At 44.3% G+C, this 25,139-nt stretch overlaps 1 protein-coding gene across 1 annotated transcript in view; it reads left to right on the forward strand.

Moving 5' to 3' along the window:
- LOC129327902 (zinc finger protein 850-like) overlaps nucleotides 1-25,139 on the forward strand; it is a 46,901-nt gene that overhangs the window by 2,968 nt on the left and 18,794 nt on the right. The window contains exons 2-6 of the mRNA XM_054976651.1: nucleotides 2,987-3,482; nucleotides 3,655-3,757; nucleotides 8,764-8,846; nucleotides 9,258-9,384; nucleotides 21,239-23,198. Of these exons, the coding sequence (XP_054832626.1) occupies nucleotides 3,072-3,482; nucleotides 3,655-3,757; nucleotides 8,764-8,846; nucleotides 9,258-9,384; nucleotides 21,239-23,198 (2,684 nt within the window). The 5' untranslated portion in view covers nucleotides 2,987-3,071. The remainder of the gene's footprint in view (nucleotides 1-2,986; nucleotides 3,483-3,654; nucleotides 3,758-8,763; nucleotides 8,847-9,257; nucleotides 9,385-21,238; nucleotides 23,199-25,139) is intronic.

Raw genomic sequence — 25,139 nt, forward strand, 5'->3', positions numbered from 1 at the left:
TGGGTGTGAAAGAAGGACTCGGGGACTGAAATGGCAGGCCCTTGACTGGAATGACGGCCCTGGGTGTGCAAGAAGGGTTCTGGGACTGGAATGACAGGCCCCTGACTGGAATGACGGAACCTGGGTGTGCCAGATGATGACAAGGGCCTGTCATTCCAGTCCCAGAACCCTTCTTGCACACCCAGGGCCGTCATTGCACTCAGGGGCCTGTCATTCCAGTCCCAGAGCCCTTCTGGCACACCCAGTGGCCGTCATTCCAGTCAGGGGCCTGTCTTTCCAGTCCCAGAGCTCTTCTGTCTCACCGAGGGGCCATCATTCAAGCATGGGCCATGCCAATCCAGTCCCCAAGCCCTTCTGTCACACCCAGGGGCCATCTTTCCAGCATGGGGCCTGTCAATCCAGTCCCCGAGCCCTTCTGGAACACCCACGGGCTGTCATTCCAGCATGGGGCCTGTCAATCCAGTCCCAGAACAGGCTATCTTGGCCCAGACACTTTCCTTCAAAATCCATTCCACGTTTTCATTGCACCTCTTTTTTTGCTCTAATGTGTTTCAATGGAGCCCATGCAAGTCAATGGCCTTTTCAGGTTCCCATTATTTCCAATGGGCATTCAAGCCTCTCCCATTATTTCCAATGGGCAATCCTGTCATTCATTTTAGTACATCCCGCTGTGACTGCATTTGGGGGGAGGGGAGGCAGAGGTGGGTCCAAATGCCCCCCCCCCGCCCCGGCGGCTCTTTGGAGGCTGCGGTCCTAGCAGGGTGCTTGGAGCACGCAGCCTTGTACGGGCGGGACTTCGTGCGAGGGTTGCAAAGGGGGGCCAGGGAGGGTGCCGAAGTCCGGCCTGGGTGTCAGTTCCCAGGGCCGGATCCTGCGCCTCCCGGAAGGGGCCTCGATCGCAGATCTGGGCTGTCAGGCATGTCTTAGGGAGCCGTACTTAAAAGCCCCCCCCAGCTCCTTAAGGGAGGGGGGCTCCCAGCGTTGTCAAGTCTGGATAGGGGGATCCCGGAGAGTTGGGGGTGGAGATCCATTCCCTCCAGGTCTCTCTCGTCGGGAGATCAGTTGGGATTCCGGGAGATTTCCAGCCCCCACCTCGAGGCTGGCCACCATAGGGCTGCCCCAGCTACAGGCAAACGGGACCTCCGTCTCAGTGAGCCCCGCGGGAGGGTCGGGGTGTCAAAGCGTATCGATGCAAGTGGGGCTTTTTGATGTTTAAATTGCGCCAGTGCTGCCATAATCAGTGGATCCCAGTGAGATCAGGGAGATGCAGATGCAGCTGATGTCAGAGAAACCAGGCGGGTTCCAGCTCCCCTGGCTCTGCCTTTCTGGTTTTTATTTCTTTATAGCTCACGTATCTCACTGATTTCCACTGAATCTTCATCAGAAATTTTCAGTTTTGTTCTGTTTGTTCAGACCACTTGTCTTTTAACGACAGCAGCATAAAACTAATGCCAGAACAGCTGAACGCCCTCATTATTTTCAAGGACATGTTTAAAAGGTTTAATAACAGAAACTGTAGTCGGAGGTGACTTGCAGGGGTGCCATCCATATGCAGATGACACCCAGTTGTATCTGAGGATGGACAGCCGGCCCGACTCGGCCCCAGATGTCCTGGAACGTGCTTTTGCAGCCATGACTGGTTGGTTGAAATAAGAGTTGGCTGAAATTAAACCCGACAAAGACGCAGGTCCTGTACTTGAGCTGTGGCGGATTGGGTTTGGGCCTCCGGCTCCCGGACCTCAAGGGGGCACAGCTGGTGCCAGTTCTGAGGGTTAGGAGCCTGGGGGTGGTCCTGGATGCCTCCCTGAAAAAGGAGGCACAGGTCACAGCGGTTGTCAGGTCCCCTTTTTTCCACCTGTGCCAGACACACAACTTGCCCTGTACCTGTCAACCCATGACTTAACTACAGTGATCCAGGCAATGGTCACCTCTAGACTACATTACTGAAATTCGCTCGACACGGGGCTGCCCTTAGGCCTGACCCAGAGATTACAGCTGGTCCAAAATGCAGCGACATGCATTATTATGAGAATGCCAAATGGGCCACATATAACGCCGATATCACGCGAGCTGCATTGGTTGCCTGTGGAGTACTGGATCCGATTCAAGGTTTTAGTACTGACTATAAGGCTCTATGTGAACTGGGACCAGTGTATCTGTGGGACCATGTCTCCCCATATATTCCCTGGAGGACACTGCGATCAGGAGATCAACAGCTGTTGGTAGTTCCTGGCCCCAAGGAGGCCTGCTTAGCTTCAACCACAGCAAGGGCCTTCTCGGTCCTGGCCCCCACCTGGAGGAACGCTCCGTCTACTGAGTCCAGGCCCCAGCAAGACCTACTATCTTTTTGCCGGGCCTGTAAGACAGAGCTGTTCTGCCAGGCACATGGCTGAGGTTTGGGCCTCCGCCGGCCTGAAACACCAAGGGGTGTATAAAATCTAACCCCTCCTGTGAAGACTGTCCACCATCCTATTGTAGTTTGCAAGACTGACTGCAGAATGAGAAATATGCTTTTATTTTAATGATGCTTTTAAAGATTTTATGGAAATGGAAGTTTATTGTATTTTAACGGGTTGTGACCTGCCCTGAGCCCACTCGCGAGGAGGGCGGAATAGAAACATGAAATAAATAAATAAATAAAATAACACACATAGTCCTATTGCCTTTTTATTGGATGTTTTGTGCTCTCTGATTCCATTCTTCTGCACTGTGTAAATCCACCTAGAGAATGGTGTTGGGCTGGTAATCTGTCTTTTACGTGATTTCACTCCTTTTTCACATATTATACTTTTATACTGTCTGCTTGGCATCTTAATTTTCTTTCTTATTGTGGATCCAGTTGGTGATTTCAGTTCGTAATTTACACTACGTCTCTGGTTCTGATATGCCTTCTTGATCTTTGGTTGATTGAAAAGGGGATAGACGAATTAAGAGAGGAAGGAGAGAGCAGGGTATTTATTAGCACGGTTTCTTCTTGCCTTTGCAGGATTTTGGAGCTTCGCCCGCCACAAAGAGAACTTTGTGCTGCCAGAAGACAGAGATCCTCCTGCCTTCACAGCCCCAGAGCCAAGATGGAAAAGAAGAACTCAGCTGGGTCGGAAGCAGAACGAGGCTCCGAGGCCACACGGGCAGGGATCAGTGGGAAAATCTGGGAAAGGTCTGTGGGAAATATTCTGGGTGAAGATGCCACCAGCTCAGTAGCAGAGATCCATCACTTCAGGCAATTCCGCTACCAGGAGGCTGAGGGGCCCCGAGAGGTTTGCAGCCAACTTCACCATCTTTGCCACCAGTGGCTGAAGCCTGAAAGGCACAGCAAGATGGAGATCGTGGACCAGGTGATCCTGGAGCAGTTCCTGGCCGTCCTGCCCCCGGAGATGGAGAGCTGGGTTCGGGAATGCCGGCCGGAGACCAGTTCCCAGGCGGTGGCCCTGGCAGAAGGCTTCCTCCTGAGCCAGGCAGAGGGTGAGAATCAGGACCAGCAGGTGAGAGGGCTTCATCCTGGAGGGTCAAAAGAACAAAATATGGAAAATCCTCCCTGCCAAAGTCTCCAGCTTTTAAAGAAACCAGCCTAGCAATATGCCCTTCTCCACCCCTTCCTGGATGTTTTCCTTTCCGTTTCTAATTCCTCTCCCCCTTCCTTGTCTGCTGTTTCAGGGGCTGTCAGAAGAGGCTGCTGATTTCTGTGAGGCAGAAAAGGTGCCATCCGACCTGAGGCAGGGGCCGCTGTTCTGGGGGACCAGACAGGAGAGCGAGGGAGGTGGGTGAGGATTTCTGTTGTTCTCTTTCCTCTCGGCCTCCTTCCCTAGAGTAAGCAAGCTTGCCATTTCTGGGCCGCTGTTGGAATCTGCATGGAAAAGGTGCTGAGATTCAGGCTGTCTTTCAGGTTCATAAGGTTTGAATTTCAAAGGAATAAAGCTTTGTATCTCTAGAGTATCTTTTTTAACTTTAGCCCACGTGGTGGTGGAAAGTGCCATCAAATCATAGCTGACTTATAGCGACCTCTGCTGTGTTACCAGAACTGCTCTATTTGAATGGGGAATTAGCTAGCAGTCTGGAACTAAATTTAGTGCGAATCTTTTAATCAATATATACCGGGGTCCCTCTCCAGACTCTCATGCAATAAAGAGGCAGACTAAATAAAGATACAACGTGTTTTACTAAATAATTTGTCGTATGCCTGAACTAGCACATGCATACAAGGTTACACACAAGAGCTAGGAAAACAGAGTAGGAAAATAGAGACGGTTGGATTAGCGGGGTAGCCCACTTGAGAGCGATGAAGTTGGGTATACTCACAATCCTGAAGCGGAGCAAAGACGTAGCAGCGAGATGAGGTGGTCTATTGCCTGCACTAGATCCGAGATAGAGTGACAGCAAGGAGTCTGGATAGGAATGGCACGCACACCATGTGGCCTGGAAGACCAGCTTAAATACCCCAAAACGTACCCTGGGGCTGGTGCAGTTTCTAGTGGTTCTCACGGGCGAAACAAAGGTTTTAATGGCTCTACAACTACCCTAGATGGGCCACATTAGGAATCTGATTATATTATTGTGACACCTTGGGAAGAGGGGACAAAGGAGGGAGGGGGAGATCCGAGCATGTTGAATGGATGTTCCAGCGGACAGGGCTTGTCCCCACATCATCATCTCTGGAATGCGGAGGCTGCTTTGAGATGCATTCTCTAAGTGCTTGGGATGGCGGGCACTGAGTGTCTTCTCCGGGGCGGCTATTAAGATATGCAGAGCAGGGTGAGGTTTGCCGCTGCGGACGTGGTCTGCTCGCTTCTCAGGAATGGCTTCTCTCAGCAGGCTGCTTCTCTGGGTCTTCTGGCTGCCTGGGAACATGGCTACTGGCTGGGCATGGCTGGGGCTTGCTAGCAGCCTGCCCGGTAGCGAGGGCAAGCTGGGTGACCGGCCCGCGGGAGTCTCCAGAGAGGGACTGGCCAGGGGGTGCCTGGTCAGGCTCGCTGGAGGTTTCCCTGGCTGGCACCTGGCTGCTAACAGCGCGGCTTGGGCCCGGGTGAGGCAGGCTTCCATAGAGGCAGGGAACAGCAGGTATAACACAGTCCATAGCAGAGATAGGGGCAGCCCGGTGTAGGTAATCCGTGGCAAAGAGCGTAGGCAGGAAACAGACACGTGTAGCGGGGTCCAGAGACGCAGGAAAGTCAGGATACTGACATGGGCAGTGTTTCCCAGAAAGATAGTCTCTAGTGTAGTTTTAGTCCATAACTTTAGTCCCTAGCAGAGGCAGGAATAGGCATAGTCCGTGGTAGATAAACAGGCAGGAAATAGACACGTGTGTTAAAGTGCGCATGTGCAGGTCAGTCTCTGGTGTAGCAGTAAAACGGCAACGCAGGAAACTCAAACACAGTTCATGGCAGGCCTTGGAGCAGGAGAGGGGGGCTACTTGGCAACAGCTGGGGGGTTGGTAAGGCAAGAGACTAACAGAGGTGGGTTGCCATTGTCTGCCTCTGCAACCCTGGTGTTCTTTGGAGGTCTCTCATCAAAGTGGAGGAGCATGGAAAGCATTGTTTTGGATGAGGGCCTGAGATACAGATAAAGGTTATCAGATGTAGTGTGTTCTTTTTAATGTAAGACATTTGTTATTTCTTTTCAGCTATTATGTCATGGAAAATCCCCCCATAGCTTCCTCCCCAGAATCACGAAGCCCAGAGGCCAAAACTAGTGGTGGGTGCCTCAGGATTGCCTAACAGAGAGCAGAGCTTTAAAGCTGTTGGCTCCGGCATCATTCCATCTGATCGACAGTAGACCCTGCCATCCTGTGTTTGAAGACAGAAGTGGGTATAAGGGGATGTTTCTTGGCCTGGTTTAAATCATTTCTCAGAAAATGGACTCAGAGGGTTGTCATTGAAGACCTGCTATCCTCAGCGTGGGAATTGTCTTGCTGGGTCCCACAGGGCACAATTTTATCCCCCACATTATTCAACTTCTATGCAAAACCTTTAGAGAAATCATTTGTAACTTTGGGATTGGATGCCATGGATCTGCCGATAAACCAGCTGTATATCTTGGTATTCAAATACGCTCTTGATGCAGCAGAGGTCCTGAGTCACTGCCTTACAGCTGTGATGCTTGAAAGCAAACAAATGGAAACTGAATGGGAAGGTGGAGGCTTTGAGTGTGGGGAAGGTGGAGGCTTTGACTTTCAGTGGGGTTCAGTTGACCCTTGCAGACTGGGTTGAGAGCCAAGTCTCGATCCAGTTAATGCGACTACAAAACTGACCTTCTCCAAACTTAATTTTACTAGAAGATGGCCCCCTACCTAGACGAGGCTAATCTGGCCACTGGAATCCGTGGCATGGTAACATTGAGTCTAGACTACTGTAATGCACTCTAGATTAGAGATGGGCATGAACCGAAATACGAACCAAAGAAACACATGAACCAGTTCAGTTCAGGGTTTGCGAACCAGTGGTTCGTGGAAGCTCATTTCCAGAAACTTCCACGAACTGGTTCATTTAGTTCGTATTAAAGGGGCAGTTTAAATGGTCATTTCCCTGGGGAAATATATATGCATATTCAGCAAAACCCAGAAAATCACTCCCATTATCGTGTTGATAATTAATATAGCATCTTAGGAACTGTTCCAATACTTGATTAGTTTTTTCTGTTTGCCCGTCCGTCTCTGGATGATGGGTGGAGCTAAGTCCTTGTTCCGTCCCAGTTACTTGGAGTAGCTCCCGCCAGAAGTTGGCAACGAATTGTTCTCCGTGGTTTGAAATGACATTAGGAAGTGAGAGCAAAGCTGCTAGCTTTTTCACTGTGGGGATGGTGGCACAGGGTATGAAATGAGCTTGTTCGGAAAACAAATCTACCACCACCCAGATCACAGTATTCCCCTTGGAGGGGGGGTAGGTCAGTGATCAAGTCCATTGAGATTACTGACCAGGGTCTGGCAGGGGTTTCTAGTGGCTGCAGTAATCCTGGGGGCTTTCCTTTCCTGGATTTCCCCATGATGCACATTTGGCAGGATGACACATCCTGGGAAATGTCTTTTCTCCTTTTTGGCCACCAAAATTGCCTTTGTACTAAATGCAATGTTTGCAAATATACAAAATGCCCAGCCAACGGGGAATCGTGGCATTGTTTTAGTACCTCTCCCCTGAGGCTGGCTAGAATGTACAGTCTATTGTTTTTGTACAAGTTGCCATCTTCCCCTTCTTTCAGCTTGGCTTTTGGTACATTTGGCCCCTCCTGAACCTCAAGGCCGGGTTCAGGTTTAGTCCGCTTCTAAGTAGGTCTCTTCACTGCCAGTTTTGGAGTCGGTGGCTTTTGGGCAGGGGGAGGTTTTTTAGGGGGAGCCTCTCCCACTCGGGCAATCAGTGGCAAAGTATCCAACACCTCCGCATTGCATACATTGTCCTCGCTGCCAGCACAGGCTTCTTTCTCCCCCTGGAGGGTTTTGGAGCCCAAGATTGTCCCTGGCTCCCACTGTTGAGCGTGCCAGTTTTGTCTTGATTTCAACAGTTTCACTATGTGGTCACGGTTCTCCACTTCACACGTCAGTTGAATCCATCCAAGTAAGGTGTCGGGGTCATCTTGTACTAGGGCTTTTGCGACTAGTTCAGCACTTAGTCCATCCCAAAAGTACTCTATCTTCATCCCCTCATTCCAACGATGTATTTTGATGGCGAAACGTCTGAATTCTGCTGCATCCTCACGCACTGGTTGGTGTCCTCGTGGGATCATTTTGATTTTGGTTCTGGCCCTCTCCTCTTCGATGGGATCTTCAAATTGAGCTCTTAGCGCTTGCACAAATGCATCAAGAGTCTCTAGTTCTGGTGCCTCAACTTGGTACAGGGTTACATACCAATCTGCCGCTGCACCTGTCAGTCGCAATCCCAAGTGACTCACACGACGGTATTCATTTGGAAACAGATGGCCCTGACTCTGGAAAAACTCCAAAGTCTGTACCATAAAAATCCCAGTTTCCCAGGGGCCCCATCGAAGCTTGCTTCCAGTTTCAGCCAACCCAGACTCATTCTTGGTGCCACCGGCCCTGGTAGTGCTGGTCCTTGCCAGTCTTGGCGGTGGAGGGACTGTGCATCGTATCCTAGGTTGATGGGGGGGGGTATTTGTGGAGGCGGAGGAAGTTGCGGTAGTGGCGGAAGTCCCAGGACCGGTCTGGGTCTCCCTGGGGCTGGAGCTTGTGGCTAGGCTGGAGCTGGAATTTGGCCCACTCGGGTGCCAATATTCCCGGGCTGCGCAGCTCTTGTCCTCTGATCCCGAGGTAATTACTCTTGGCATGTAATTCCCGAAATGACCATCTGGTGGCAGCCTTACCGGAAAACCCCTCTGAAGGGCTGAGTAGGCCGGGAGAGTGGAGAATCACTGGGCGGGGCCTCGGGGAACCACTATTGCCTAGATGCTTCAGAGGGCTGAATGGAGTGGCACTTGTGGGTCAGTGGGGCTGTTCTGCTGAGGGTTGCCAACTGCAAGTAGGGAAATGCCTGGAGATTTGGGGAGTGGAGCCTGGATAGGGCTGGGTATGGGACGTCAGCAGGGCATAATGCCGGAGAGTCCACCCTCCAAAGCAGCCATTTTCTTCAAGGGAACTGATCTCTATGGCCTGGAGATCAGTTGTAATTCTGGGAGATCTCCAGCTACCCCCAGTTCGAACAAAGGGACATAAGCAAGAAAAGGCTCTCTGAAAGGCTCTCTTCAGCCATTGAAATCTACTCAGAATTTGACCAGGCAATTTTTCAGGATCTGACTCTTCTCATCTCCTTTCCTATCTCACAGGTGGAGGAAGGACACTAGTGGATGGATCTGCAGCTTTGAGAGTTTGTGGTGGACATCAGGCAGCCTCTGCGCAGCCAGATCAGGTAGGGGAGGAATCCTTGGGGGCTTTGATTCCCTGCCCCCTCCTTTACTTTTCCCTTGAAGTGGCTGACTAGGGCTGTTACTGTGAAAAAGCTTTGGGTCCTTCAGATCTTCTGTAGCTTAGTGGTTAAGTGGTTGGGCTATGAATCAGCACTCTGCTAGTTCAACTTCCTCTCCTGCCATGAGGTCAGCAGGTGGCTTTGCGTAAGCCACTCCCCTCAGCTTCAGCTCTACAACTGTATTGTGGTGATAATTGATAACACTGACTTTGTTCACCATTCTGAGCAGAGCAGTGATCTGTATAGAAGAGGGGTATGGAAGCACTGTCATTCTTGGTGTTATTAATCTTACCCCATGTGATTGTTTTTAGAGCGTGCCTTTACCTGTAAGGAGAAAATGTCTCTTTCTTTCAGGGTGTGGTGACTCTGGAGGAGGTGTCTGTCTGTTTCACCCAGGAGGAGTGGGCGCTGCTGGATCCGGACCAAAGGACATTGTACAGGGAAGTCATGACGGAGAATTGCAGGAATCTTGATTTTCTCGGTACGGCTCTCTTTTGGCCTTTAGTGGATCAGTACAGAAAGTAGGAATTGATACTCTTGTCAGGTTGCTGAATGCACGGTACATTCGTGTTTAATTTATTCAATGAATCATAAAACCCATTTGTCAGTTAATTGTCTGGAGCTGATAGGGCAATATATTTAAACCTCAAGCAATAGCTCAGACGGACAGAACTAGCTCCAGCTGCGCCAGCAATGCCTGCCCCCCTGCCATAACCCAGTTGGAATTAGGAGTGGAGCAGGTGGCAATGCTCGACCCGCACCTTCACCTGGCTGGGGTCAGACGCAGACCAGGAGGTAATGCCCTTCTTCCCTTCACCCAGCTGGGATAAGGAGCAGAGCAGGTGGCAATACTCATTCCCTTCAACCTACTGGAACAAGGCACTGAGCAGGCAGCCATAACCACCCCCCTTCACCCATTTGTTATCAGGCGTGGGGCAGAAGGCAATGCCTGTTTCTCCTTCACCTGTCTGCGATCAGGAGCAGAGCAGATGGCAATGCCACCCCTCTTTACCCAGCAGTATCAGACGTGGAGCAGGAAGCAATGCCTGTTCCCCCTTCACCCAGCTCGAATCAGGAACAGAGCAGGTTGCAATGCCCACCCCCAGACTGTATCAGGCGTGGAGCAGGTAGCAAAGTCCAGCGCCCTTCACGTGGCTGAGATCACGTGTGGAGCAGGTGGCAATGCCCACTCCCTCCTTCACCGGCCAGGATCAGTGACGGAGGAGGAGGGAATGCCTGCCTATCCGCCCTCCCCTTTCTAGAGTCCGTTGTATTTTTTCCCACAACGTTCTTTGTTGCTAGTGGAGAATAACACACTAGGCTGAGCCAGTCAGGTCAGCGGATCGCCCTTCTTCCGAATCTATTTCTAGGAGCTACAGGCCCCCTTCGAAAAGGGCATCCGCGGTGTCTCCAGGAGACGTAGGCTCGCGGCTGTCAGAAGTCCCAAGACCACTGGCAGGCTATAGCATGTAGCCACTGAAGCGGCCCCACACCGGTTCCTTCAGCAGGAGGAGGAGGGGTGGTGGAAAGGAATTTTAAAGCTTTAGCTTGAAGGAGCTACCAAGAGAAGCACGAGACACCTTCTCGGAGTGGGGGATAAAACCCCCTTTGAAAGATACACCCAGCTTTGGTCTGTTGATCTTTGGTTCCCATCTAATCCAGCATTCCATTTTCTACAACGGCCAACTATATTTTTTTTGAGAAACCAACAAACTTTCCACCCTTCTACAAAGTCTAGGCAAGTGGCGTTGTGAAGTATGCAACTTTTGTATATGAGAGCTACACTCCGGCCTTTGACCACCCTGTTAGTATCCAGTACTCCCTCTAACCCCCTTTAAGATTCTAAGAAACTCACTTTAATAACTCCTAGTCACGTTTTACTTGATTCTTCATCAATCAACATATATGTGTGTGCAGTGAAGAAAAAAATACCAACTAATGAATGACATGGAAGATACTGTTTCCAGGGCCAGGTCTTATTGGGCTGGTACTGGGGAGGATTTTAGCCACTTGGTTAATCTTACATATAATTAATTGGTAGTGTGGGGGGGGGCAGGGAGATTTTAATGAAATACTAGCTGCAGTGTTAGATTGAAGCGCATACACCCCACATAAAGAATATTAATTGACTAGCAACAAAGCCCATTGTGGGGAAAAATACAACGGGCTCTAGAAAGGGGAGGGCGGATAGGCAGGCATTCCCTCCTCCTCCGTCATTGCTCCTGGCCGGTGAAGGAGGGAGTGGGCATTGCCACCTCCTTCATGCGTGATCCCAGCTGGGTGAAGGGGGAAATGGGCATTGCTTCCTGCTCCACGCCTGATCTCGGCAACATGAAGGGGTGGTAGGCTTTGCTACCTTCTCCACACCTGATATAGGCTGGGCAAAAGGGGGTGGGCATTGCCTCCTGCTCTGCTCCTGATCACAGGGGTTGAAGGGGAAACGGGCATTGCATCTTGTTCCATGCCTGATTACAGATCGGTGAAGGGGGGGTGATTATGGCTGCCTGCTCAGTGCCTTATTCCGGTAGGTTGAAGGGAATGAGTATTGCCACCTGCTCCGCTCCTTATCCCAGCTGGGTGAAGGGAAGAAGGGCATTGCCTCCTGGTCTGCGCCTGATCCCAGCCAGATGAAGGTGCGGGGCGGGCATTGCCACCTGCTCCACTCCTGATCCCAACGGGGTGATGGTCAGGGCGGGCACTGCCACCTGCTCTGCTCCTGATCCTAGCAAAGTGAAGGGGGACAGGCATTGCCATCTGCTTCATGCGTGATCCCAGCTGGGTGAAGGGGGAAACGGGCATTGCTTCCTGCTCCACGCCTGATCTCGGCAACATGAAGGGGTGGTAGGCTTTGCTACCTTCTCCACATCTGATATAGGCTGGGCAAAGAGGGGGTGGGCATTGCCTCCTGCCCTGCTCCTTATCATAGGGGTTGAAGGGGAAACGGGCATTGCATCTTGCTCCATGCCTGATTACAGATCGGTGAAGGGGGGTGGGTATAGCCTCCTGTTCAGTGCCTTATTCCAGTACGTTGAAGGGAGTGAGCATTGCCACCTGCTCCACTCCTTATCCCAGCTGGGTGAAGGGAAGAAGGGCATTGCCTCCTGGTCTGTGCCTGATCCCAGCCAGATGAAGGTCCGAGGTGGGCATTGCCACCTCCTCCACTCCTGATCGCAACCGGTCATGGCAGGGGGGGCATTACCACCTACTCTGCTCTTTTTTTAAAAATAAAATTATTGGTGAGTACATAAAGTATTATTAAATACACAAATTCCCCGTCTTATCTAAATTATATCAGCCCCCACCCTTTCCCCCACCCTCCTTATTGACTTCCAACAGCTTTCCAACCCCTAACCCATCTTATTATTTAAATTACTCTTAACTATAATTTTTCTAAATCTTATATATATTGTATCACTTATTCTAAGCATATTCAAATTCTTCTATATCTCCAATTTTCTAATATATCAATCTACATTTCACTGTGTCAACTATCTATTTTTAATACAATTTTTTATTATTAATATTAGATTAGATTAATTAATAACTAAATTTCCCCATTAATGGTAAAGTTACTTCTCTCTCCCCTTTATAAAGTCACATGTTAATAATTCTCAAACTGCCACAGTTCTCCTTTCACATCCCATTTTTTTTTCTAGATATTGTTTCAGCTTCTCCCAGTCTGCAATGTATTCTCCTGGATCAAGATCTTTCAATTTTCTTGTCATTTTGTCCATTTCTGCCATGTACAACAATTTATAAATCCAATCTTCTATAGTTGGTATTTCTTGCACTTTCCATTTCTGCGCATACAAAAGTCTTGCTGCTGTAATCATATACAATAGCAATGTTCTATGCTGCTTTGGAACATCTTCCATTCCCAAGTTCAGTAGCAGCAATTCTGGGTTCTTATTTATTTGGGTTTGCAACACCTCATTAATTATTTTAATTATATCTCCCCAGTATTGCTTAGCTACCTCACAAGTCCACCACATATGATACAATGATCCTTCGTGTTTTTTACATTTCCAGCATTTATCTGACATATTTGCATTTCCAAGCGCAATCTTCTTAGGCGTTAAATTCCACCTATACATCATTTTATAAACATTCTCTTTAATATTGGTACAAGTTGAAGTCTTCAAAGTATTTTTCCACAAATATTCCCATGATTCCATTGTTATTTCTTTATGAAAATTTATTGCCCATTTCACCATCTGGACTTTGACTGTCTCGTCTTCCGTATGCCATTTTAGAAGTATTTTATATATTTTCGAAATGTCTTTTTTACCTTCTTGTAAAATCACTTCTTCTAGCTCCGAGTTTTTCAGTCTTATTCCTCCTCCAAGTCCGAGTTGTAGAGATCCCTGATTTGCCTATATTGAAACCATCCATATTGAGGAGATAACTCTTCTTGTGTCTTTATTTTTAATATTCTATGTTCCATCGACATTATCTCTTTATAAGTTAAACATTGTTGTTCATTATAAACAGCTCTCGGGTATATTACTTCATATGGTACCACCCACGACGGGATACCACTTTCCATATAATTCTTATATTTCTTCCAGATTGTGAAAAGGCTTCTTCTGATATAGTGATGCAAAAACATAGAGTCCGCTTTAACTTTATCGTACCACAAGTAGGCATGCCATCCAAACAATTTTTTGTGTCCCTCCAAGCCCAGCAATTTGCGGTCTTTTAATGTTAGCCAATCTTTTAACCAGGCCAGACAAATTGCTTCGTAATATAATCTTATGTTTGGCAGTTGCAGTCCCCCCCCCTTTCTTTCGAATCTTGTAATACTTTCATTTTCACTCGGGGTTTCCTGCCTGCCCACACAAAGTCTGAAATTTTTCTTTGCCATTTGTCAAATTGTTTGAAGTCTCGGATAATTGGAATTGTTTGCAGCAAAAACATCACTCGTGGTAACACATTCATCTTCACTGCTGCTATTCTTCCCAACCATGACAAATTTAATTTATTCCATTTTATCAAATCTCTTTCTATTTGTTGCCACAGTTTCTCATAGTTATTCTTAAATAAGTCTATATTTTTCGCAGTCAGCTCAATACCTAAATATTTCACTTTATTAGTTACCTCGCAGTCTGTTGTCTCCATTAATTCTTGCTGTTTTTGCTTCGTCATATTCTTACACAATATCTTCGACTTCTTTTTATTCACATAAAATCCCGCCAAATCACCAAATTCCTTTATTTTATCCATTATTTTTGGCATGTTATCTATTGGATCTTCCACTATCAACATTACATCATCCACAAATGCCCTGACTTTGTAGGAAAATTCCTTTATTTTTATGCCACGAATTGTGTCGTCCTCTCGAATTTGAATCAGCAAAATTTCCAAAATCAAAATAAACAACAATGGAGACAATGGGCAGCCTTGTCTTGTACCTTTACTTATCTTCAACTTTTTAGTCAAATCCTCATTAACTACAATCGCTGCACACTGGTCTTTATAAATTCCTTTAACTGCTTGTATGAACTTTTCTCCCATTTGCAGCTTTTCCATAGTGGCAAACATAAAGTCCCAGTTCAAATTGTCAAAAGCTTTTTCCGCATCCACAAAAAAGAAACCAACTTCCCCATCACAGTGCTTATCGTAATATTCAATAGCGTTTATTACTGTCCTTAAATTGTCCTTAATTTGTCTATTAGGTAGGAATCCAGCTTGTTCTTCTGCAACAAATTCCGACATCCATCCCTTTAATCTTTCCGCCATAATTTTCGCAAATATTTTATAATCATTGTTCAGCAACGAAATTGGCCGATAGTTCTTAACGTTGGTCAAGTCCTGTCCATCTTTCAGAATCAATGATATATTAGCTTCGTTCCATGAATCAGGAATCTTTTGGCCTTGCAAAATTCCATTGATTACCTCCCTTAGAAATGGTGTCAGGTCATTAGCCATCATTCTATAAAACTTTGCTGTTATTCCATCCGGTCCAGGCACTTTCCCTAATTTTGTTGATTGTATAGCTTCTTTTATTTCTTCCTCTGTCACTTCCCTATTTAACTTCTCTTTCCATTCCTCTGAAATTGTTGGAAGCTTCATTTTCTCCAAATATTCCGCTATTGAATCTCTATTCACCTCCTTTTTTTGGTACAGTTTTGCATAAAATTTAAAAAAGGCTCTACTAATGGCTGATTGATCCGTCAATATATTATCCTCTTCTCGAATCTTAGTTATGGTTTTCTTCTCCTTTTTTTTCTTTAGCTGCCATGCTAAGTATTTCCCAGGTTTATTTGCACCTTCAAACGACTTCTGCTTCATTTTTTTAAAATTCCACTCCAATTCCTTGTTATTCATTGCCGTCAATTGTTCCTGCAGGATTTTCATATCCTGATATATTTTCTTTTTCCCTGGTCTTTTCTTAAGTTGTATCTCTTTGGCTTTAATTTTTTCCATAATTTCAAGTCTCTTTTCTTCCTTTCTCTTCCTAGCTCTTGCATTCAGATCCATTAGTATTCCTCTAATCACAGCTTTATATGTGTCCCATACCTTATAAGTTGATACATACTTGTTCAAATTGTACTGCATAAAGAATTTGGTCTCTCTTCGTAACAATGCAATGTTTTCTTCCGTCTGCAGCAAGTCTTCATTTATCCTCCATCCTCTTCTTTTAGTATTTTTTCCAAATCTCCACATGATTGGATTATGATCTGAGCCTACCTTGGGCATTATCTTCACGTCTCTAGTCCATACCACCAATTCTTTGGAGGCCCAGATCATGTCAATTCTTGATAATGTAAAATGTCTTGCAGAGTAAAATGTATATTGTCTATTTTTAGGATTTTGTCTCCTCCATACATCTTCCAGACTTTCTTGTTCCTTAATCGCAAAAAACGATTTTGGCAAAAGTCCTCTTTTTTTCTGTGCACTTTTAGATTTCTTGTCTTCTTCCAAGTTTGTAACTCCATTGAAGTCACCTGCCAGAATTATTTGATCATAGGTCAGTTAATCTAGTTGTTTCGGTAAATCCTTGAAAAAATTTTCTTTTGCCCCATTAGGCGCGTAAATTCCAATCACCAAAATCTTCTTAGAATTCCAAATTATTTCCACTGCTATATATCTGGCTTCTGTATCGCTTAAAACGAATTTTGGCTGCAGCTCTTCCTTTATATACAATACAACGCCTCTCTTCTTCTTTTTGGAAGTTGCTGCAAATTCATTTCCAAGTTTTGCAAGTTTCAAATATTTTACATCCTGCTTTTTAATATGTGTCTCTTGCAAACACACTATGTTACATTTTTGTTTTAAAAGCCAGTGGAAAATAGTCTTGCGTTTAAAAGGTGAATTTAGTCCGTTTACATTCCAAGATATAATTTTACACTCCATGATCAAATTTTAGCTCCTTTTGGTAAGTCTTTTTCATTGTCCTTAATGAACTTTTCCATCTCCTGGCCAGATCTGATGTTTCTCCTTACTCCACCAAATTCGAAAGCCAGTCCTTCAGGTATTTCCCATATGTATCTAATTTTCAAATCTTTTAACATCTGTACCAACTCTCTATACTTTTTCCTCTCCAACAACACCGATCTGGGCAGCTCTTTCATAATTCTCACCACTTTCCCATCAACTTCTAATGGATCCTGAAATTATTTACTCACAATTGACTCTCTTGTATTTCTAGTTGTAAATTGCACAATCATATCTCTTGGTAACTTCTTTTGAGCTGCAAATTTTGAATTAATTCTGTATGCCACGTCCAGAAGCGCTGCAATCTCCTCTTCTTCTTTTCCCAGGTATTCCGCCAAAATTTCAGTAATCTGCTCTTGGGCTGTTTTTTCCGAAACTTCCGGGATTCCACGAAATCTAACTTGTCTTTCCATTTGTTTACATTCAGCTACGGCCATTCTTCCCTTCACGCCACTCAACTCCATTCTCTGCACATCTGCCAAGGTGTCAGCTGCATTTTCAACTGCGTTAACTCTCTGCTGTGTGACTTGCATATCTTTTTGAACTTGATCCATATTCTTAGCTAGTTCTGCCATCTCCAATTTAAGTGCCTCTTTAAAGTCTTTCAAATTTTTCGCCATCTCTTGCATCATATCTTTAAGCTCTTTATTTCCTTACAAAACTTTTTTATCTAAGTTTTCCAGCACCATTTGCCATTCCTTCTTTGACATCGTGGGGCTAGCTCTACTTAGCTCCCACGAGTCTGCCCTTTTCCTTAACTCCGTGGCGCTGCTTAATTATTTTATTTTATTTTTAAAAGTCCAGATTTAGGTTGTTTTCATGAAAATTAGTGTTTGCAGAATCCAAAATGTCAGGCGTCTTTTCTCTATGGTTTTATTTTGACGCAACCGCCCTTACCCTTGTCAAAGATGGCCTTCTTCCGTTTTCCTTGAAGCCGCAGCTTTGCCCTACTTCAAAATGGCGATATTCCACTTCTGTTGTTTACAAGCTGCTTCTCGCCAGTCTCTTTATGTTTCTGACGCACTTCCTGTTCCTCTCCGTTTCACAGCAGTTCTCGCGATGTTAAAACTTTCTCACAGTCCGCTATCTCTTCCTAGCCGCAGGTATGTAAACAATAATCGTTTTTCCGCGCTAACTTCTCTTTACAATGTCACTTTTTAGTAATTTATTTGCCGGAGTTTTCTCAGTAATATATCAAGTCTCTCGCAGTTTTCTAATTCTCTTTGTCACTTTATTTCTTATTGTATTCTGTCCCGTATTGAGAGATAGCAATCTTTACCTTCTTAGATGTTTCTCTTGGGTTGTAGTCACTGCTTCGATTATCCAATCGATTCAGGTTCCCTTCTTGGTTTGCTGAAGCTTGGGCATGTAGGTCTTATGCCACAAATTGACTCCAGAGCCGCTGCAGAGATCTTGGCTACCTTTCTTCGGGTGGGACCTCAAGGGTGGACAGGGGCTCGTTGCGTAGAACCCCCCTCACACCTGAGATCAACGCGCCCTCAAGGTCTTGAGCGTACTTGCCTGTTCTCCGCCTGAGAACAGGGGGCTATGGGCAGTTTGCGCCCCTCCAGCCCCTACAAACAGCGGCACGGACAGCTCAGCTCCATGAGCTGCGTTAGACCTCCATGAATCCCAAACCGGAAGTCCCCACCACCTACTCTGCTCTTGATCCCAACTGGCAGAAGTTGGAGTGGGCATTGCCATCTGCTCCCTTCTAATACCAGCTGTGTTAAGGTGGTGGGTGGGTATTGCCACCTGCTCCACTCCTAATACCAGCTGTGTTAAGGCGGTGGGTGGGCATTCAGTGGGCATGGTGGCCTGCTCAGTGACTTATTCCAGTAGATTGAAGGGGATGGGCATTGCCACCTGCTCTGCCCTTATCCTGGCTGGGAGAAGGCCATTGCTTCCTGTTCTGCTCCTGATCCCAGCCAGGTGAAAGCATGGGGTGACCATTGCCACCTGCTCTGCTCCTGATCCCATCTACTCACTAACTGTTAAGGTTTTGGCGTGCAGGTTTACATGGGTCCTGTGAGAACCCTTCTTAGTTATGGCTAGACTTTCAGTACACAATCATACATTCCCAGCATCTGGGTAAAGTAGGATATCTGGCATCTAGACACTCCAAGGTCAGGGCTAGCTGAGGCTGGCATATTTCTCTAAGATAACATGGAGGCCCATTCTGGGTCCTAAAAGTAACACGTACAATATGGCTATAAACTGTCAGAAAGAGAATACATCAGGTTAGCAATTAGGCATTATAATTTCAGCATATTGTGACAGAAGCATTATAACAGACAGACAACCATGGCATGGCTGTACACAGACATGACACCCAGCCAAATGAAGGCATGGGGTGGGCATTGCCACCTGCTCCACTCCTAATCCCAACTGGGTGATGGTGGGGGTAGGCATTGCCACTTGGTCCCCTCTTGATCCCAGCCAGCTGAAGTGGGGCAGGCATTGCCATCTGCTATTCCTGATCTCAGCTGGGTGAAGGGGGGTGGGCAATGCCACCTTCTCTGCTCCTAATACCAGCTGGGTTAAGGCGGGGGGTCATTCCCATCTGCTCCGCTTCTAATACCAGCTGGGTTAGGCAGGAGGGAGGGTGTTGCCACCTGTCCACTCCTGATCCTAGCTGGCTGAAGGGGGGGGGTCGGTATTGCCACCTGCTCTGCTCCTAATACAAAGTGGGTTAAGATGGGTATAGGCATTGCCACCTGTTCCGCTCCTAATACCAGCTTGGTGAAAGTGGGGGGGCTGGTATTGCCACCTGTTCCTATCCCGATCCCAGTCTGGCCTTCCTGCCATGGCACATTTTCTTTCTTTTTTAAAAAAAAATTATTGGATGGGGTAACATACATTCTACCAATCATTTTACAACATGTTTTCCCATTATATTGATATATGTAGCCCACCCCTCCCCCTCCCCCCTTTTCTATGTTGACTCCCAACAGCACTATGACTCCTTTATTTCTTATCATTAACTCTACATTACTTTCATTTGTCCCTATCATTAAAGGCAAAATTCTAGCTTATTCTTTATCATTACATTTCTATAATTATCAATAGACTACTCTTATCCTATCAGATCCCCTTGAATTCCAAATACATTTTGATTTTAAATTTCCCTCATTCTATAAAAAAAGTTCACCTAAATTTATTCTCATAACTTCATTATTAACATATACAACAGTTTAAATCCAATCTTCAATCTATTACAATTTGTTTCTTTAACCAATTACATATAACTTTACACTTTTGCTTTAGATTCAATCCCTTAAATAGCACTTATAACTTGGAACTAGAAACTTATTCCTTCAGGTATTTCCATCTGTAGTTTCATTCTTATATTTCTATCTCTCCACATCTTTTGCAAATAAATTTTACTTTTACATTTTTCCCAATCTATAGAAAAAATTTTTTGGGGATCTGGACAGATGGGCATGGTAGAGTAAATACACTCAAAATGAACATTATACCTTGAATTATGTATATTTTGCATGCAATTCTTTTTTATATATCTTGTAGATATATTTATAAAATTAATATGTTATTTCAAGGATTTATGTGGAGTTCTTTAAAGAGGATGCAACTTCCATTTAATGAAGGAAGATTTGGCGTTCCTGGTCTTAGTTTACATCACCAGACATACTGGTTAATTTACGTTAACTAGTAAGATTGCTGTTCTCAGACAGACTACCCACCTTGGACCCTTTTGGGGGTTCTTGTCCATTGTCCCTCCTTAAATGGAGTGCATTAGTGTCTATTCCTTGCACAATTTCTACTGTTAGAAACTTTAGGCACATGACGTCATGACAATATCAATTTGATCAATTTTGACCTGCTAAATCAACATTATGGACCAGTCCAGATTTAAAAATTGGGAAGAAATCTTTTTTTATGGAAGGTTTGCTCAGATGGGGGATTTTTAGTTTGCATCAATTGATAGGCTTTGATGATGAATTTTACACGTTTTATCAGCTGAGGTCTAGATATGAGTTCTCAGCTTTTGCTGAATGGCAATATTTACAACGGCAACATTTGTTGTTATCCAAATATGGCCTTACAACAGTGAGTATTTCAGAGTCTCACCCACTTTGGGAAATTTTAATTGAATCAATACAGAAAATGAAACCTACAATATTGGTTTATAGATACTTGATGTCTGTTAATAAATATGGCCTTCAACTGCTCAGGGATGAATGGAATTAGATCACCCAGTTTTGCCAAGGCAATAGGATATGGTCTTAAATTCTATGCCTGTTATTCTGTGGATCTTAAGCTATAACTCAATAAAAATTATTTTTAGGTTATATTGAACACTGCAGTGCATTTTTAGTAAAGGATTAAGTACAGTCTCTAATTGTTGCCATGATAACTTACAGGATGTGTCTCCCACGTTCTTGGAACACATCCAGTTACTCGGTCTTTTGGGGAGGAAGTTACCATTCATATGAATTTTGTATTAGAACAGTCATAGATTTTTGATAGTATCTATAATCTTCTAAAGTATTGGCCTGTTTCCTGGAGTCCAACTAATGGTCAACGAAAATGGACCCTCCATGCCCTTACTATTGGTAAAATACTTATATTACAGCACTGGACAGACTGATGCCCACCTCCTGTAATTAGATAGATTGAGGACCTTACAGCTTTATCAACATTTGTACATATGACATATACACAACAACAGCATGTGGAATTTATTTTTAGATATTTGCAGACCTTTCGTAGAAGCTACATATATACATGGCAATATACATGGCAGCTTTATTGTTGTTGCTGTTTACTTTTTCTGAACATTAAAAAAAACCTTTGAAGAAATCAGTTAATTTTGTTTATCCAGTGACAGGAAAATAATTTTTTTCTTGATCCATTTTTTCCCTTCATTTCTGCAGAGCACGAGTGCATGAGAATGGGAGAAGAAGATAAAAAGGGAACTGAAGCAATATCAAAGTGGAGAATGAATTCCATTGTTTCTGAAGATGCCAATTCCCCTGAAATTCAAGTCCAGGAAGAAAGTCACAAAAGAAATAAAATAATTCTCACTCAGTGTGCTAAAATCTTAACTAGGAAATCAAGGTTTAGCTCACGTCTGCAAATGCAAAATCAGAGAAATCATGTGGAAGGGTCAGAGTGTGGGAAGAGCTTCAGCCTGGGCCAAGACCTTATTTTACATGAAAAACTGCACACCCAGGAAATGCTACAGTGTGAAAAAGATCAAAAAATGGAACACCTAACTCAACAACAAAGAGAGCACATAAGTGAGAAACCTAATAGATGTTCAGATGGCAAAAGGAGCTTCAGCCGTAGCTCAAAGCATTCTTCCCATCATAGAGGAGAGAAACCTAATAAATGTTCCGATTGCGGGAAAATCTTCAAAAGTAGGTCCTACCTTACTTTCCATAAAAGAATCCATACAGGAGAGAAACCATATAAATGCTCAGAATGCAAGAAGAGCTTCAGATGGAAAAGTGATCTTGCTGTTCACAAGAAAATGCACAATGCTGAAGACGCATATAAATGCCCAGAGTGTGGAAAAAGCTTGAAATGTAGAGCAAGCATTATTTCCCATCAAAGAATGCATGCAGGTGAGAAACCATATAAATGCTCAGAGTGTGGAAAGGGCTTTTATTGGAAGGCCCACCTGACTAACCATCAAACAGCCCACACAAGGGAGAAAACATTTAAATGTTCAGATTGCGGAAAGATGTTCAGATATAGATTCTACCTTACTTTCCATCAAAGAATCCACACAGGAGAGAAACCGTATAAATGCTCAGAATGCGAGAAGAGCTTCAGATGGAAAAGTGACCTTTCTGTTCATGAGAGAATGCACAATGCTAAAGATGCATATAAATGCTCAGAGTGTGGAAAGAGCTTCAACTGTAGAGCAAGTATTATTTCCCATCGAAAAATGCATGCAGGTGAGAAACCACATAAATGTTTAGAATGTGGAAAGAGTTTTACCAACCGTTCCGGCCTTGCTATGCACCACAGAATTCACACAGGGGAGAAACCATATAAATGCTCAGAGTGTGGAAAGAGCTTTTATCAGAAGGCTTACCTGACTAGCCATCAAAAAACCCACACAGGGGAGAAACCATTTAAATGTTCAGATTGCGGAAAGATGTTCAGATGTAGATCCTACCTTACTTTCCATCAAAGAATCCACACGGGAGAGAAACCATATAAATGCTCAGAATGCGAGAAGAGCTTCAGATGGAAAAAGTACCTTTCTATTCACAAGAGAATGCACACTGGTGAAAAACTCTATAAATGCTCAGTTTGTGAAAAGAGTTTCATCTATAGGTCAAGTGTTATTTCCCATCAAAGAATCCATGCAGGGGAGAAACCACATAAATGTTCAGAATGTGGAAAAAGCTTCCATCGTAAGGGCAAACTTACTTCCCATCAAAGAATCCACAGACAGGAGAAACCTTATCACTGCTCAGAGTGTGGAAAGAGCTTTAGTGGCCATTCAGGCCTTGCTTATCATCACATAATGCACACAGGGGAGAAACCATATAAGTGCTCAGAATGTGAAAAGAGCTTTACTTCCCATTCCGGTCTTGCTTATCATCTCAGAATCCACACAGGGGAGAAACCATTGAAATGCTCAGAATGTGGAAAGAACTTTAGGTCCCATTCCGGACTTATTTATCATCTCAGAATCCACACAGGGGAAAAACCATTTAAATGCTCAGAATGTGGAAAGAACTTTAGGTCCCATTCTGGACTTGCTTATCATCACAGTATCCACAAAGGGGAGAAACCTTATGACTGCTCCAAATGTGAAAAGAGCTTCAGTAAGAAGGCCGTCCTTACGTCTCATCAGAAAACTCACACAAGGGGGAAGCCATAAAAAATGTTCAGAGTGTGGAAAGAAGTTCAGATGGAGTGACAACCTTACTTGCCATCAGAAAATGCACACAGGGTAGAAACTATAAATGCTTAGAAAGTAGGAAGGGCTTTAGTCAAAGATGTACTCAAACTATCCATTATAGAACTCACATGGGGAAAACCTTATAAATATTTGGAATGTGTAGTGAGCTTCAAACAGAATGTGCAGTTTACATCCTATTAAAAACCTAACAGCCTGTGATAATTCCTGGGAACTGGAAAGAGCTTTTCTTGGCTGTTTGGTGTAGTGGTTAAGAGCGCAGGACTCCCATCTGGAGAACCGGGTTTGATTCTCCACTCCTCCACTTGAAGCCAGCTGGGTGACCTTGGGTCAATCACAGCTTCTAGGAGCTCTCTCAGCCCCACCCACCTCGCAGGGCATTTGTTGTGGAGATAATTATGACATACTTTGTAAACTGCTCTGAGTGGATGTTAAGTCATCCTTTCTTTTGAATAAATATTTTATTAGTTTTCTCATAAAGATAGGAATAGGGGAAGGGGAATGGGGAAAGGAAGGGCAACAGGAACATCCTAAAGTCTGCTTGCATCAGCATTCTACTTATCTACTTATCATATCATATGTCACTCTACAAATCCTTCAACTGTGATTAGTAGTAACAGTTACAATACTGCCTTCATATGTTTACTACATGCAGGTCTTTATATTTGTTTTTAATCCAGTTATAAAAAGGAATCCAAGAGGGAGCAAAATCTTCCATTTGTCCTTTCATTAGTGAAGTTAGTTTGTCCATTTCTGCATTTTCCATTATCTTCGCTATTAGTTCCTCTTGCTGGGGTGTTGTTGGTTGTTTCCAATAGTACGCTAATAAAGTTCTTGCTGCTGTTACTCCATGTATTATGAAATATTTCAGGTCTTTATTCAGCTCTTCTGGTATGCAGTTTAACAAAAAATATCTCTGGTTTAAAGGGAATTGAAATCTGTAAAATTGTAATAGTGTATGTACCATTATCTAAAATTTATGTATCTCTTTATACGTCTGCCGCATATGATAGACTGTCCCTGTATATTTCCCACATTTCCAGCAGTTATTTAACATATTTTTATATCATTTTGGCAAGTCTATCCAGAGTTAAATGCCATCTATAAAGAATCTTATATAGATTCTCTTTAAAAGCAACTGACTTAGTTATTTTAACATTCACTTTCCATATCTTATTTCATTGTGTCGAATCAATATTATATCCTAAATTGTGTGTCCATTTAACCTTATATTCCTCCATCCCCTCATTTTCTGTCTTCATTTGCATTAAGAAGACATACATTTTAATCAGTTTTTCATCAGAACCACAAAGCAGTTTTTCAAAAGAATTTTGTTCTAAGTAAAAACTTCCTACTTTTTAATCTTTATTATATCTAGACTCAACCTGGGCCCTTGGCCACCAGTCTAAGTAAACGCCTTGTCTCTGTAATTCTTTTGTTTTTAATGTTCTTTTATCATCTAAAAGGTCTTTATATCTAATAATCCTATTTAGAGTGAATACATTTGGCTGTGAAAATGCTTCTAACGGTGACACCCATTGTGGAATTTTAGAATATATTAGCGGTCCAATTCTTTTCCATGTTGTTATAAGGGATTTTCGAATCAAAAGGTTCTTAAAATACTGATGTACATTTGTTTTTCCATGGCATACAAATGTGCGCCATCCTAACTGCAGATCATGTCCTTCTAACACCAAAAGTCTTTGATGTTCTCTCATCCAAACTAAACAACACGCTTTATAGTAAATTTTCCAGTCCGGTAGAGTAAAACCAGCATTTTCTTTCAAAGCTTGGAGTATTTTCAGTTTAATTCTTGGCAGTTTCCTTTGCCAGATAAATTTGGACACTGATTTATTTGGCTCTTCAAAGAAAGATTTACTAATACCAATCGAGAT

This window comes from Eublepharis macularius, chromosome 4 (genome assembly GCF_028583425.1).
Source record: "Eublepharis macularius isolate TG4126 chromosome 4, MPM_Emac_v1.0, whole genome shotgun sequence".
Taxonomy (NCBI): domain Eukaryota; kingdom Metazoa; phylum Chordata; class Lepidosauria; order Squamata; family Eublepharidae; genus Eublepharis; species Eublepharis macularius.